Here is a 15,252-nt window from a genome sequence, read left to right on the forward strand (position 1 = left end):
CTAAATGACACCCAAGAATAAATGATTTGGGATTTTTAACTCTCTTCTACTACTGACTCTGAAAGATTGACAATTGGGACGCCTCAAATGGATAAACATGGAAAGAGTATCAGGCTGAGTAAAATTAGTCAGAAGGAGAAAGACAGACATAGAATAATTGTACTCATTTGTGGGATATGAAAAGGCATAGTATGAGACTAATATCCCAGGACAGTAGAAACTAGGGCCAGGATTGGTCCATGGTTGGAAATCTGCCTCAAGTACTGGGGGAGAAAGCAGTTAGGATAGAGAAGGAACCACTATGACAGAGATAGTTGGAAATGATCGCTCTGGATTAGAACTGCATGCTGAAAGTAGGTAAAGGAAAAAACATGATAATCTGTCAGTACCTGTATTGCAGACAATAACTGCCAAAAAAGGAAGGGGGCGAGAAAGGGGGGGGAGAGAAAGAGAGAGAGAAGTGCCTGCTATAGAGGCAGGCTGGACATTGGTGGTGGGAAATGTACAATGGTGGAGAGATGGAGGTGTTCGAACATTGACTGATACATAATCATGAACAACTTTGTAACTATCTCACAGTGATTCAAATAAAATTAAATAAATAAACAAACCAATAAAAACTGGTGCCTGGCTGGAGAGATGGCACAGGAATTCAGGGATTAGCTTCGCCTGCAGCTGACCTTGTTTCAATACCCAGCACTGTACATGCTCCCCCCATATGTGGCCAGGTCCCCAAGCACAGAGTCAGGAGTAACCTCCCAGAATCTCTAGCTGTAGCCCCCAAAACCAAAGGGCCGGAGAGAGCTCAACAGGCTGAGTGCATGCTTTGTGTGCAGGAAACTAGGATTTGATCCCGATATCATGTGGTCCCCTGAGCACTGCCAGGAGCAATCCCCAAAAGAGAGCTGGGAATAGCTCCTGAGCATTACTGTATATAGCCTCCCCCCAAAAAATGTTTTTTCAATGGTGTAGACCCCTGTGCACAAGGCAGCTCATGCTTCCCAGTACAGAAAACCTCAGCAGGAGTTGGAAGAGCAAAGGGTGTGTATCTTCTCTGTTGTGATCACTGTTGCTAATGCTGTTGTGGGGCCACACCCAGTGATGCTCAGGGGCCACACAGGCACTGAGGATTAGATCCAGGGTTTCAGACATGCCAGGCCTGCTGCTATCCCTGGAGCCACACCCCTTGCCCTGTTTTCTTCTGTCCCTCCCTCTCTCCTTCCCTTCCCCTCTCTCTTTCTCTCCTTCCTTCCTTCCTTCCTTCCTTCCTTCCTTCCTTCCTTCCTTCCTTCCTTCCTTCCTTCCTTCCTTCCTTCCTTTTTCCTTCATTCTTTCCTTCCTCCTTCCTTTCTGTTTTTTCTTTGTTTGTGGAGGTTCTCCACAAAGAGTAGAGCTTATTCCTGGTCCTGTGCCCAGGGATCACTCCTGGTAGTTTTCGGGACTATTTGCTGTCTCAGAAATTGAACTTGGCTTAACCATATGCAGGGCAAGTGCCTTGTCCCTGTACTATCTCTCCACTCCTGTTTTGTTTTCCTTTTCCCTCTCATTTGGCAAGAGAGAAACCAGTAATTATTTTGATGATTAGATAAGGAGATATATGGGGAAACTGAGAGAACTCTACTTAATTGACAGACAACTCTTCGGGCTGCTTCTCCAGAGCCTGCTGGCCATCTTGAGACCTGGTTACAGCATTGGTTTGTGACCAGACTGGATTTACATTTGCCTAACTGAATTGTTGCATATGATTCCTGGTTCTCAGTATCATCATACAAGTATCTCAGTCTGATGTATTTCCGAATACATGTAATCCCGGTCTGATGTGTAATCTCAGTCAAATGTATGTTTGGACAAGACACTTTTGCTTATCCTGCATTCTGCAAAGAGGTCGTGCTTGCCAGGGGTGATTCATTTTATGGGCCCACTTGGTAGCCTAGGGAGGCCCAGAGAGCATTATTTCTGGGTGTGTCTGGGAAGGTGTTTCTAGAATAAATTATGATTTGGATCAGAGGACTGTGTCAGGAAGACCTCACCAGTTTAGACAGCCCTTAGGCCATCATCATCCAATCAGTAGAATCTTTCGGTAAAACAAAAATGGTGGCAGATGAGCAAATTCGCTCTCTGCTTGAATCGGGGCACTCACCTTCTGCTCTCACACAACAGCGCTCTTGTGCTCAGACCATCTTCAGACATGGACATGATGTGCACTATTGTCATATTGGTCCTCGACATCAGGACTTGGACTAAAATAACACCCCAGCTTTCCTGTGCCTCCACTTTCCAGAGGCAGATTGTAGAATTTTTCATTCTTCATCAGCATGTGAGCTAATTCCTCATGAATCCATCACACCAGAGTCACTGACCAATTTTTTATCTCACAAATCCCCAGACCTACTACTGAGGGTTAAGACTGAATTTGAGGATGTTTACCATCTATAAAATACCTCTAAATCCCCAAAATTCTGGCTTTCAGCTGCAGGCCTGAACTCCTTGCATCTAGGAAATACAAAAATTCATTTCACCCTATTAATTCCTTGTTGCTCAGTTTCACCCCAAACCAGTGTTGATTATCAGACTCTAAAACGCCTTATGCTGGGTTGAGGTGTACATAATGCATATGTTGATGAGGATACCAGGTGGTTAACCCATTCAGACACCCTGTTCCTGCGATGTGAGGATCTCACAGGAAACCAAATGCTTCGAGGAACATACCTTCGATACTAAAATGAGAAGAGGTGGATTCTGCTAAACCTAGAGGCTGTTGGGGCAGCAGGTGCCCACAGTGGCCTTTGATGGGGTTGCCAGAGTAGACGGATGTTGGTTTTAGTCTTGCTTTTGATTTGCTTTTGTTTCTCTCTAGGGCCACACCACAATGCTTAAGGGCTACTTTGTTCAGGACAGGAAGTGTCCTGAAGCACTGTAAATATTTTTCTAAAAAGTGCAGTTTTCTAAAACGATATCTGTAATGATTTCTATAAAGGACAGTTACCCACAATGGAGAGAAGTTGATGCTGGTGGTGGGATTGGTGCTAGAACATTATATGTCTAAAACTCCATTATGAATAACTTTGTAAATCATGGGGCTTTAATCAGATTTTTTAAGGGGAAAAAAAGGACAAGTAACCAAGGAATGTCTGGTTTAAGTTAGGTATACTTGCCTGCAGGTGACTTTTTCGCTGCTCTGGTATGGATAATCTCCCAATCTTGTTTTCCCTCCCCAGTGTAGACCATTACTTTTCTTTCCAGGATCCTGATTTCTTTATCTGCCAAATGGGAAATTCCAGGTGGCATCTAAAGCTTTGTCAGCCTTCAGCACTGTATTATTCTAATCATATATTGTCATTAAGAAATAAACATTTTGTATTTACAATGAACAGTGCTTGACTTTTTAAGTCTACTTTGCAGTGGCAGATACCAAAATGGCAGAACAAGACTCTGGCCAAACTAAATCATTGGTGTGAAGCCAAGGAGAAATGGACAGGATAGAAAAGCACTATTCTGGAGCTAAAGTACATTTTCTTCTATAACTTTTTAAGAATAGTATCTATGTTTGCTTAGGTATTTTGTTTTTTGTGTTTTCGTGATTTTTTTTGGCTTTCGTGTGACAAAATAAAATTGAAAATCTAGTTGGCCTTAAATTTTCCTATTTAATTTTGCTAGTCTCACAGGATCCCAACATTTAGAACCACTATTCGAAACCTTGAAGCTTAAAATGTTTAAAGCCATGGTTTTTCATGCCAAGACAGGAAGTGGCATGTTATGAGGGTTATTATTTTTTTTACACACTATGTAGATGCTTCAAGGAACATACCTTCGATACTAAAATGAGAAGAGGTGGATTCTGCTAAACCTAGACGCTGTTGGGGCAGCAGGTGCCCACAGTGGCCATTGATGGGGTTGCCAGAGTAGGCGATGTTGGTTTCAGTCTTGCTGTTGATTTGCTTTGTTTCTCTCTTAGGGCCACACCACAATGCTTAAGGGCTACTTTGTTCAGTACTCTGTTTTTTCCCAGTGGTGCTTGGGGAACCTGGCAGTGCCAAGAACAGGGCCTGGGGCTCTGATATGCAAGTGTGCACTCCGGTCCTATAGGACTGGTTGCAGGCTGTGTGTGTGCTTTGGCTGAGCATTTTATACATGCTCCGAGCAGTCTCTGTGCTGGATGCCTGTGGGCCAACATTCTCACTCCTCCCAGCGAGGTCTGATTTATGGACTCCAGACCCCGGGAGGGTGGGCTTGCTGCTGTATTCTGGATATGCTGCTTGGTTTTACTCTCTCTGCACTGAAACTCCAGACCAACTTCCAGGGGTCACTGGTTCTGTTTGTTGGCATTTGTCTCACTGGAGCCTCATTGATTCATGTCATGCTAGTTCTAACTGGTGCAGAAAAGAACCTTTGCACTGTGATGCCAGCCATGCAGAACTCTTGTCTTGAGGGGCAAATAAGGACTTGGCTTTCAACCCTAATCTTTTACAATTGACATCATGCTGTGAATAGTATTGCATAGAGGGGCTTATCCTCCGTTGGTGTTTTATTAAGGAAATACTATTAAAAAATGTTCCATAAGGGCTAGGAGGATTCCTCCATGGCTTGGAAGCTGGCCTCACATGCTGGGGGAAAAGTCAGCTGAGATAGAGAAGGGACCACCAAGCAAAGGATGCTTGGAGGTCTCGCTCGGGATGGGAAATGTGTGCTGAAAGTAGACTATAAACCAAACATGATGGCCACGTATTACCTGAATTGCAAACCATAACACCCAGAATGAGAGAGAGAGAGAGAGAATGAGATAGAAAGAGAGAGAGTAAAAGGGAATGTATCTGCCACAGAGGCAGGGGGAGATGCAACGGGGTAGCAGGAGGGATACTGGGAACATTGGTGGTGGAGAATGGGCACTGGTGGAGGGATGAGTATTTGACCATTGTATGACTGAAATATAATCACGAAAGTGTATAAGTTTGTAATTCTATCTCTGGTTTTTCATTAAAAAAATTTTTTTAAAGAAAAAAATTATGGGAACAATAAAAAAAAGTTCCCTTCAACCTGGTACTTCCCTCCACCTCCATATTACTGAATGTTTTAAATTATGTTTACAGTCTTACAATAAAAGGCCATTTTTTAATGTTACCAAGCAGTGATATTTTAATAAACATGTTTAAAAAAAACCAGAGATCTATGGTCAGCGACCCCTGCTTGCAGTGCCATCTGAGAGGGTGTGTTGGCATTGTAGGCAACGCCCAAACTCTGAACATCAGTAGCAGGATCTCTAAAGCCAAACAGCAAAGGATGTTAATGCTTTGAGCATACAGTGTTTCCACCTCAACCACCGCTGAAGAGCCAGTATCACTCTACCCCTGTCCATGGGCCAGTCCTGGCTGCCCTTGCTCTGCTTGTTCACTCAGTTCTGTTGTCTGCGTCTAAAGTTTTCTTTTCATTGAACATTGGTATTTACCTTGTTTTGCTTCTCTCTCTCCCATGCGAAGGAGAGCATCTGACTTATTTCACTTAACGTAACTCCTTCTAGTTCCATCCATGTTGAAGCAAAAGGCATGATTTAATCTTTCCTCATAGCTGAGTAGTATTTCATGTATGTAAAACATTTTCTCTATCCACTCTTCTGGACATTGTTTCCAGATATGCTTTAATTTTTACCCAGTATCCAATTCCTGTATCACTGACACTAGAAGACTCTTTGTCCCTCGAGGATTTTTAGGCAGCTGCATGCCAAAAGAAGGTGGCATTCTGTACACGGTCTTCTACTTTGTGCTCCTTTCTCTTTACTTTTCCTGGAGCCATCTCAGTGTCAATATATGATGAGCCTTTTCAGTCTGATCATAGCTGCATAGTATGGCTGCACTGTTTGACTGCATCATAACTTTTTGAGCAGTTCTTCCAACCAGATTGGTTCCCATTTCTATCCTTCTATCCTTCTAAGCAACATTTTAATAATAGAGTGTACATAGGTCATTTTGTATCCATGCTGGTTTAGAGGATAAATCATAGAACTGCATTTGCCAGATGAAACCACTATGCACATTTGTCATTTTTACAGCAGGAGGGGAAAGGCCTTCCATAGGAAAAGTATCAACTTACTCTCCCCCAAGTTCATGGTATCATTTTCCCCTGAGTTAGAGTTTGTGTAATAAGAAAAATGATCTTTCAATGACATTTAATTTGTACCAATTTTTTTATGAATGAGGTTGAAATCCTTTTTATGTATTTAGGTCATTCATATTTCTCTGAAACTCCTAATCATATCCTTGGCTATTTTTTTTAATTACCATTTTCTTAGGGGCTGGAAAGATAACACTGCAGGAAAGGTGCTTGCCTTGCATATGTATGGCCAGCCTGGGTTCGATCCCTGGCATAGTAAAAGGTCCTCCGAGCTCTGTCAGGAGATCCATAAGTTCTCTTAGGTACAGCTGGGTGTGTCCCCAAAATATACCAAAAAAAATTGAAAAATAAAATAACAGGCTTTTTTTCTGTTTTTTATTTCAGCTTTTATATTGGGAGATGCTTACTTTGTTATGCGAGTTGCAAGTGTTTACCCATTTTGTCACTTTTTAAAACTCTTGGCCCAACTTACATGCTTTATCATAAGGATTATACAGCTCTGGGCTACTTTCATCATCATCTAGCCTCAGTCATTCACACATATTGACGGCTGCCCCCTGCCATGCACTGGCTTGGTTCATTATACCACGTACTATCTTGGTTCTTTATACCACCTTTATACTATAGATGTAACTAAAAAAAATTCAGAGATGGGGGTGCTGGAGCAATAGCACAACAGGTAGGGTGTTTGCCTTGCACGTGGATGACCCGGGTTTGATTCCCAGTATCCCATATGGTCCCCTGAGCACTGCCAGGGTTAGTTCCTGAGTGCAGAACCAGGAGTAACCCCTGTGCATTGCCGGGTGTGACCCAAAAAAAATTCAGAGATAGACCAGAAGAGAAAAAGAAGATAATGATATCTTTGGGAATGAAAAATCAGCTTTCAGCATACAAAAAATATATATTTTTATCTATAAAAAATATATAAGTTGGGGACTGAAGCAATAATACAGCTGCATTTATTTGCCTTGCACACAACTGACCCACTTTCAATCCCAGCATCCCATATGGTCCCCCGAGCACACTCAGGAGCAATTCCTCAGTGCAGAGCCATGAGTGACCCCTAAACATATATGTATGTATAAATAAATATGTGTGTATGTAAGAAATGGTTCAATTTCTGGATTTTTAGTGTGACAGTCCTCTCTGTGGGTGAGAGAGTTTAAATGTTATTTAGGAGCCAGAATTTTAGTACAGCAGGTAGGGCATTTGCCATGCAGCTGACAGGTTTGATCCCCAGTACCGAATATGGTCCCCAAGCCTGCCATAGAGCACAGAGCCAGGGTAAATCCTGAGCACAGCCAAATGTGACCCAAACACCCACACAAAAAAGTTATTTTACTTATTCCTAGTTTTGAAAGTTTATCCAGTGTGAAAAAGACATGGTCAAAGATCCATTTTGAAATTGCTTTATGCACCGAGCTCTAGATATTTTAAAAAATATTTTGTTATAGTTTATTAACCTAGCTACAATACTGTTAATGTATATGGTTGATGTACTAACTTAACCTCATCTGCCACCACTAAAGTGCCCAATACCCTCCACCTGTGTCTTGAGACTGAGAGTCTTTGAGCTGTGGTTTGAGCCATGGTTTCAGCAGGGAAGAGTGACTCCGGGAAGGGTTTTCCCTGAAAGGGAACATCAGAGGATGAAAATGTTCATCTTGAAGACACACCAGGATGGTCAGAGAACTCCTGCTTGAAGTGGACCTTGCTGAGTTAGCATCTGTTTTACAAGACAGCACTGGGTTTTTTTGTTTAGTTTAGTTTTGTTTTTTTAATAAATCGTCATGAGATAGTTACTAAACTTTCATGTTTGGGTTTTAGTCATACATACCCATTCCTCCACCAGTGCACATTTTCCACCACCAATGTCCCCATTATCCTCCCCCAGCCCATCCCTCCTCCCCCTGCCACTATGGCAGACATTTTTCTCCATACTCTCTCTACTTTTGGGCATTATGGTTTTGCAATATAGATACTCAGAGGCTATCACGTTTGGTCATTTATCTGCTTTCAGCACACATCTCCCATCCCGAACTGTCCCTCCAACCATCATTAACTTAGTGATTCCTTCTCTGTTCCAGCTGCCTTCTCCCCCAGCTCATGAGGCAGGCTACCAACCCTGAAGCAATATTCTTGGCCCAATCTCTACTGTCATTGGGTGTCAGTCTCATATTATGTTATTTTATATTCCACAAGTGATGCACTGGTCTTTAAGACACTCAAAGAATGCTGCTTCTATGGAGACAATTGGCTGAGAGTGAGTACAGCTAGAATAAGAATTAAAAATTCTTGCTAATGCATGTTCTCTTTCTTTCTTTCTCTCATATTTTAACTGCAGTGAAGGGAGCAATTTGACCCCAGCCCATCACTACCCAGACTTCAGATTCAAGACATATGCTCCACTAGCATTTCGATATTTCAGAGAACTTTTTGGGATCAAGCCTGATGATTACTTGGTAAGAACCTATAATTTTCCTCCCCTCTCCAGAAATGTGTGATGTAAACATTTGTCTCATATCAACAGTGAGAAGTGGCTGTGTCTCTTCTAAAGCATTGGAGCCTAGTAACTGTTCCAAGTTTTATAATGATTATAAATTTAGCTCTAGGAAATGTGATTTGACTCTAAAGCTTTTAAAAGAGAGCTAGAAAATCTGTGGTGGTAATTGATATTTAAATAACTGGTATTGGTTGCTACTTCAGATAATTATTCTAACAGATATATTATAATTAGTTCTAAATACTCCTGTGAATTTTGCTGATTAGATTCTATTTGAAAGCCTTCCTATTTTAATTGCCTTATTTATACCATTCATCTCCAACCTGCCTAAGCCCACAACTATTTTCACCTTGACCTACATTTTGAATGCCATTTTTTAATGGAAACTGGATAGTTTTATTCTCAACATCCTTTTATGCAGGTCTTAAATATATATTTTATTTGATACCAGGCCAGACTTTCTCCTTAGCTTTGTCTTTCCCCGTATCTTCCTTCTGGCACACGACAGACCCACACACAACAGCCCTTTGTGTAGTCATCTGATGTGACCTCAGATTTTCACCTTATTCCTCCTCCTGACTTGGGAACTTCCTTTGCGCTTCAAGAGAAAAGCAATTTATTTCATAATGTGATCACTGCTAACACCCTAGGGCTCTTCAAATTTGGTTTTTGAGAAAATGTAGGAAAGATGCCATCAAATATTTATTGTTCACTCCATTCTGAATTATCTTAATGAGACTTGAGTCAGACTCTGGAATAATGCTTTGCAAAGACATAAAAGGAAATTTGTGATTTATGACAAAGAGCATTTAAACTGTGTTTTATAATGTGGGTGAGATGTTAATAATTAAATTTCATTAGTTTGCTTCTGTTTGACTATGTAATTCTCTTGATTCTATTCTTTGATGATGAGAATTCATGAGTGACCCTCTTCTTCTATTGGTTCATAAGATAATCCCACAATCTGACTTCTGGCCCATGAGATAATAGTGGTTGTTTTGGCACAATTGATGGATCTTTGGGGCCAGAGAGAGTTCAGTGTGCTGTGTTTGTATGTAGAAGGCCTAGGTTAAATCCCTGGTATCACATGATCCCCCAAGCACTGCCAGAAATGACCTCTGAGCTGGGAGTAGCCCCTGATCACTGCTAGATGTCATCTCCAAACAAGAATAAAAATAAAATAAAAAGTTATCTTAGAGCCATGAGAACTGAATGGAAAATCTCTAGCTACCTGCTCCCCTTCCAAGTGGGGATCCATCCATGTTGCTCTCTGCCTCAGCATTCCCTTTAATGGTGCAGCCAGGTGCTCTCCAGTCCTGCCTATCATCCCTGCCCTACCAACCTTATTTATGCAAACACACATGCATTGGAAAGATGTGTGTGTGTGTTTGGTTTCTGGTCATTCTGCAATTACTGAGGGTCCCCACCATTCAGGAAATATGTTTGGAGGACCCAGTAAGGATCTTGAGAGTACACTATTTTCTATCACTCATCTTCTACCACACATCAGAAATTAATAGGATTCTCCTAAATTTCCTTGAACTTCTGCCAGCTAAGGAGATCCAATCAATATGATGACTAAGTGTTCTTCACCCAAATAGGGTTCTCATTAGCCCTCCTTTGGCCCTTGGCCTGCAAACTGGGAAGCTGGCTCATTTATTTATTCTGTCTCATTCATTTCTTTGGGAAAGGTCCTTTAGTTTTCTAATGAGGCTCTAAGCTGCTAAAGCTATTCATAATGAGGTTGGAGTGTTTATATTTAAAGCACAGGAGACTAAACTGATGGCTTCTCAGAGCAAAGATCTTCTTGTCCTGGTAAAGGTCAATGACTCTCATTAGGTACTTTGAACCCTTACTGTAGCTAATATACCTCCTGATAATTTATTGCAGAGAGGCAAAAAATTATGTCATGAATCTCAGAAAATTTAGAATTCAATTGGATGATGACTTTTTTCACTATGGGAAAACAGACATCTCCCTTTTTGGTAAATGAAAAAAACAAGTGAGAGGCCAAAGCAATAGTACAGTGGTTAGGGCGCTTTCCTTACACACAGCCAACTTAGCTTCAATTCCCAGCATCCCATATGGTCCCCCAAGGACCGCCAGAAGTAATTTCTGAGTGCAGAGTTAGGAGTAACACCTGAATATTGCTGAGTGTGGCCCTGAAACACAACAAAAAGATAAATAAAGTATTAAATATATTGAGCCAGAGGTAGTACAGCAGGCAAAACACTTGCTTTTTCCTTGCTTCATCACATATGGCCCCTCAAGCACCACCAGGCATGTGCTGAGTGCAGAGCTAGGAGTAGGCCCTGAGAACCTCCCCCTCACAAAGCACTTTTTGGAAGATGAAATGGGGAATATGAAACAAGCTGTCTTTTTTTAAACCTTAGGAAGAAGAAAAGTAGATGGTATGATTCACAAAGATCATCCTTGTATTTTGTGAAGGACCACTAACCTAGTAGAGATGGAAATGGTGAATATTTTGTAGCCATTGGTAACTATTGATAGACTTGGTACTGAATAGCATGATATGTGTGTGTGTTTCTACTTAGTTTTGGACTGCTGACTCTTGATTTTAGGCTGCATTATTCTGTGTGCATTCTTAGTACCATGAAAATCCACTGTGTGCATGCAGATTACAAGTTTCATGTTGAAACCTGCCTAATTGGTTTTGTGAGATAACATAGTGAATGGTGCTTCTGGAATGATCCTTCCTTATTTGTTCCAAAATATACATCTCCTGGAGGGGAAAACCCAGGTGCCGGGGAGTATTTACCCCATCTCTGCCTGGCCAACAGATCTTTGGTTCCTTTTTTTCTGCGTCAGAAGCCCAGGTATTCCAAAATCCAGAGCAATTTATATGATGTCTTTTCAGGCTCACTGACACCAATAAGAGAGCAAGCAGGGTGAATATTTAATATCGTCAAGGGGAAGTAATGACAGGGCAAATTGTCTCCATCACACTGTGCAAGTTTACATTGTTAATTTGCCTTGGCAAGGCCCAGCTGGATTGTCCTTTGCATTCTTTCCAGTGGGTATAGTAGGGAGGCCCTGCAGGAAATCAGAGCCGGAGAATGAATACATGGAACAGCTTGCGCAGATGAAAGTGCCTGGAAGGTACATTAACCCAGGCGTGCGTGCGCATGGGGGCTTGTTGATCATGGCCCATTAAAATGTTCCCATCTCTCCTCTTTATTTGCTCTTTAAAAGGAACATTTCTGAGAAGGTTGTTTAGCAGAGAACATGGGAACCAAATTGAAAGGTAAAATACCACAGAATCTTGATGATAATGGTAATATTCCTGTTTCATATTATGATGCCAATTTATTAAGATAAATACTGTGTTTAATACTGACCCCCCCAATGGGTATTAAACTTGGTTAAACATATTTGTTTTCCCATTTATATCAATTTAGAAATGTCATAATAAAGAAATATCTTGCAATTAAATAACCAATGAAATCGGCTCCATATTATGTCACTGCTTATAGAAGAATTTGAGAGTTTAATTGGAAGCAGATGTTCAGGTCTGAATCTGGTTTTCTCTAGACAGCTCTTCCTGAATCACCCTCTAATTTCTCTATTTGGAGGCTCTAATTTCTGCGTTCTTTGTTGTTCTTGTACCTTCATAACATTTATCCCATCTAAAAGAAGATTTGTGTAAGAAGGTTCACCCCATCAGTGAATCAGTTTCTGAAAAAAATTCCCAGGTCTGCCTGTATTTCTTATAAGAGCTGAGCTTCATACCTTCATTTCCCAGAATTCCTAATTATATAAATGATCCATCTGTTTCTTGCTCCATTAAGAATATCTCAGGTGGCAGTTTTGAGGGCAATAAGGGACAGAGAGATAAGGCCTTGCATTGTGCATGACCTGGGTTTGATCTCTGGGTTTGATCTCCGGGCCTGGGTACCATCTGTGTGGTCCAAAAACAAAAAACAAAAAAAAAGAAAGAGTATTGCAGGATAGCCTTCTTGTTATCAAACTCAGGCTAAATATATCAATATATTGATATATTTCAGTATATGCCCTGCATACAACAGCCTCCCTCAGTTCTGCCTCCCTGCCTGTGTGGATGCTTTATTGCATCAGAACATATAATTTTTAAAAATAGCATCCTCAATACCAAAGTGGATTTTCTTTGTCAGGGTTTCAAAAGTGTCCACTTTTTAAATATTTTGTTGCTTTCAGGTAGATCCTCTTATTTTTGAAGGGTAGGGGACAACTTGGGTAATACCCAGTGGTAATCGGGGATTATTCATGGCTCTGTATTAAGGGATCACTACTAGTGTGCTGAGGTGGGGACAAGGGACATTGTGTGGTGTTGAGGCTTGAAACAGAGTTGGCTTCTTGTAAAATAAGTGCCTTCACCCCAGTCCTCTCTCCAGCTCAAGGTACTTTCCTTTAATTTAGAGATGAGGTTCCTAAGATTACAAGAGGTTTACTCCAGGTAACATCATTGTCCACCAGAAGCGCCATGAATTTCAAACCTCAGTTGTCATGAGAAAGGGACTGATCTCTCTTCCATGTGAATATCACACAGGAGCCTAGGCTCCCTCTCTGCTTCTTTTGCATCCTCTGGCTAGTCTAATGACAACTTCTATTTTCCTGCTTTAGCTTCAACTTAAATGCTTAGGCTGTACTCTCTCAAGGAGCAGGAGTGGTGGCAGGAGGTGTATGGGGCCAGTGACTTCCAGAAACCACCAACCACGTGCTTCTTCCCTTTTGTGGGGAAGGATTTGGTTTCCTTATCCACAGTGTTGCCTAGACAAAACCATTTTAAACTGTGACATCCATAAACTGCCTTTAAAAAAATTTTTATTGAATCACTGTGAGATACAGTTACAAAGTTTTCATAATTGATCCACCACCAAACCCTGCATACCCCCATCCCACTCCCCCTCTGCCTGTGTGGCAGACATTTTTCACTTTACTCTTTCCTTACTTTGATTACGTTCAGTTTTCAACAGGAATCTCACAATCATTATTTGGCGGTTTTCCTCCAATAGTCAGACATGTTGGATGGCATCAATAGATTGTATGTTTTCATTTTTTAGAAAAGGTCGGCCGCTAATGCGGCCGCGCAGTACGGAGTTGTCCCAGTCCCGCATCCCGGAGCCTTGTTAGTCGTTGTTCAGTGTCGCCGTTGCTCCATTTGGAGAAGGCGTACTGGCTGTGCCTCCTCCGTCTGGCTCCCCAGTGTTGCTGGCCCGGTCTGGGGTCCGGAGCAGACTCCGGCCTGCGTTGCTTACCAGAACGCCCGGATTCTTCTCTCCATAAACTGCTTATAATAAGTTTCTCCCCATTTTTTCTCTCTCTTTTCCTTACCCCACCTCCTTGCTATTTTCCCTCCCCTTCTCTAATATTTTCCTGCAATGGAGAACTAAATATTGTCAAGCCAGGATAAAAACATTTGGGAAAAGTTCACCCTTGGTGTTTGCAAGTGCTTTGATCTTCAAGCTGTGGTTCTTTAGATTCTCACTTTTGCCACTTCCCGAGGCTGCTCTGACATATCACACCCTTGTGTTACCTTTGTTCCTCTCCCACACATTTCTCTAGTCAATGATGAGTCTGGTTAGTTAATAAACTCTGCTCAGTAACCCAAAATTTAATTTGTTGCTGGGTTTAGGCATCTTTGGTTAAGAAACACTCCTCCAGTTGTCAGTGGACTCATTTATCCCATTGATCATTTGACAAATTTGCATGAGTATTACTGTATACACCCATAATCACTGTGAAAGCAATTCATGCTTTCTGGCCTCCTAGAGTTTCAGTTTCTTCGGGGAATGCCAAATATGTAAATAAATATTTTGTGAGCACATCTGTGCAGAGAACATCCAATACCAGAAGAAACTTACCTAGTTCCGAAACCAAGGAGAATTTTTAAGAGCAAATGCTGTCCGGTGGACTTGGAAGGCCAGTCAGTACGACTACCTACCACCTGTGTCCCCCACTGTGGGTTCCCAGTGCAGCAGAAGGAACACTGCTCAGCTGCAGGCCCTCCAGTGCTCTTCAGCTTTTCTAGAGAAAAGACCATAGTTCTTGAGTAGACTATGGCACCATTCACGGTCTGGCCCATTCTGCTGTCTGGCTTTATCCCATTTATTCTCCCTTCTGCTTGTTCTGCTTTGCGATTCATCTTCTTGATACATCTTCAACTGTCCCAGTTCAGGACCTTAGTTTTTGCCCTTCAGTTTGCCTGAATGCCCTTCCTCAGGCGTCTACCTGACTGCTCCCTCTCTGTCTCCTTCAGGCTGTGACTCCAATACCACCTTCCAAACAAAACACTCAAAGCCCACACGTCCCCACTTAACACATATTGCAAGTTAAATGCATTTTTTCCTCCATGGTGTATAGCAAATTATGATGTATAATTTGTTCACTGTGTTTATCACCATCAGAAGTGCCTGGGAAATTGCTGTCACATCACCTGGGACAGTGATATTCTTTACATGTGGAATGAGTACATGAGTGAATGGTGGTCAGCCAGGTGTAGGTGGATTCTTCCTTTATGTTTTTTGTTTGGGGGCCACACCCACTAGTAGTCAGGGTTTACTCCTGGCTCTGCACTTGGGAATCACTCTTGGTGATGCTTGAAGGGAACATATGAGGTGCCAGGGATCGAACTGTGTTGGCCATGT

At 41.8% G+C, this 15,252-nt stretch overlaps 1 protein-coding gene across 3 annotated transcripts in view; it reads left to right on the forward strand.

Annotated features, from left to right (window-relative positions):
* Positions 1-15,252, forward strand: part of PIP5K1B (phosphatidylinositol-4-phosphate 5-kinase type 1 beta) — a 354,670-nt gene that overhangs the window by 203,837 nt on the left and 135,581 nt on the right. For all 3 annotated transcript variants that reach the window (XM_055132200.1, XM_055132196.1, XM_055132192.1), the window contains one exon: positions 8,450-8,567. In XM_055132200.1, coding sequence (XP_054988175.1) covers positions 8,450-8,567 — 118 coding nt within the window. The remainder of the gene's footprint in view (positions 1-8,449; positions 8,568-15,252) is intronic.

This window comes from Sorex araneus, chromosome 1, assembly GCF_027595985.1.
Source record: "Sorex araneus isolate mSorAra2 chromosome 1, mSorAra2.pri, whole genome shotgun sequence".
Classification (NCBI taxonomy): domain Eukaryota; kingdom Metazoa; phylum Chordata; class Mammalia; order Eulipotyphla; family Soricidae; genus Sorex; species Sorex araneus.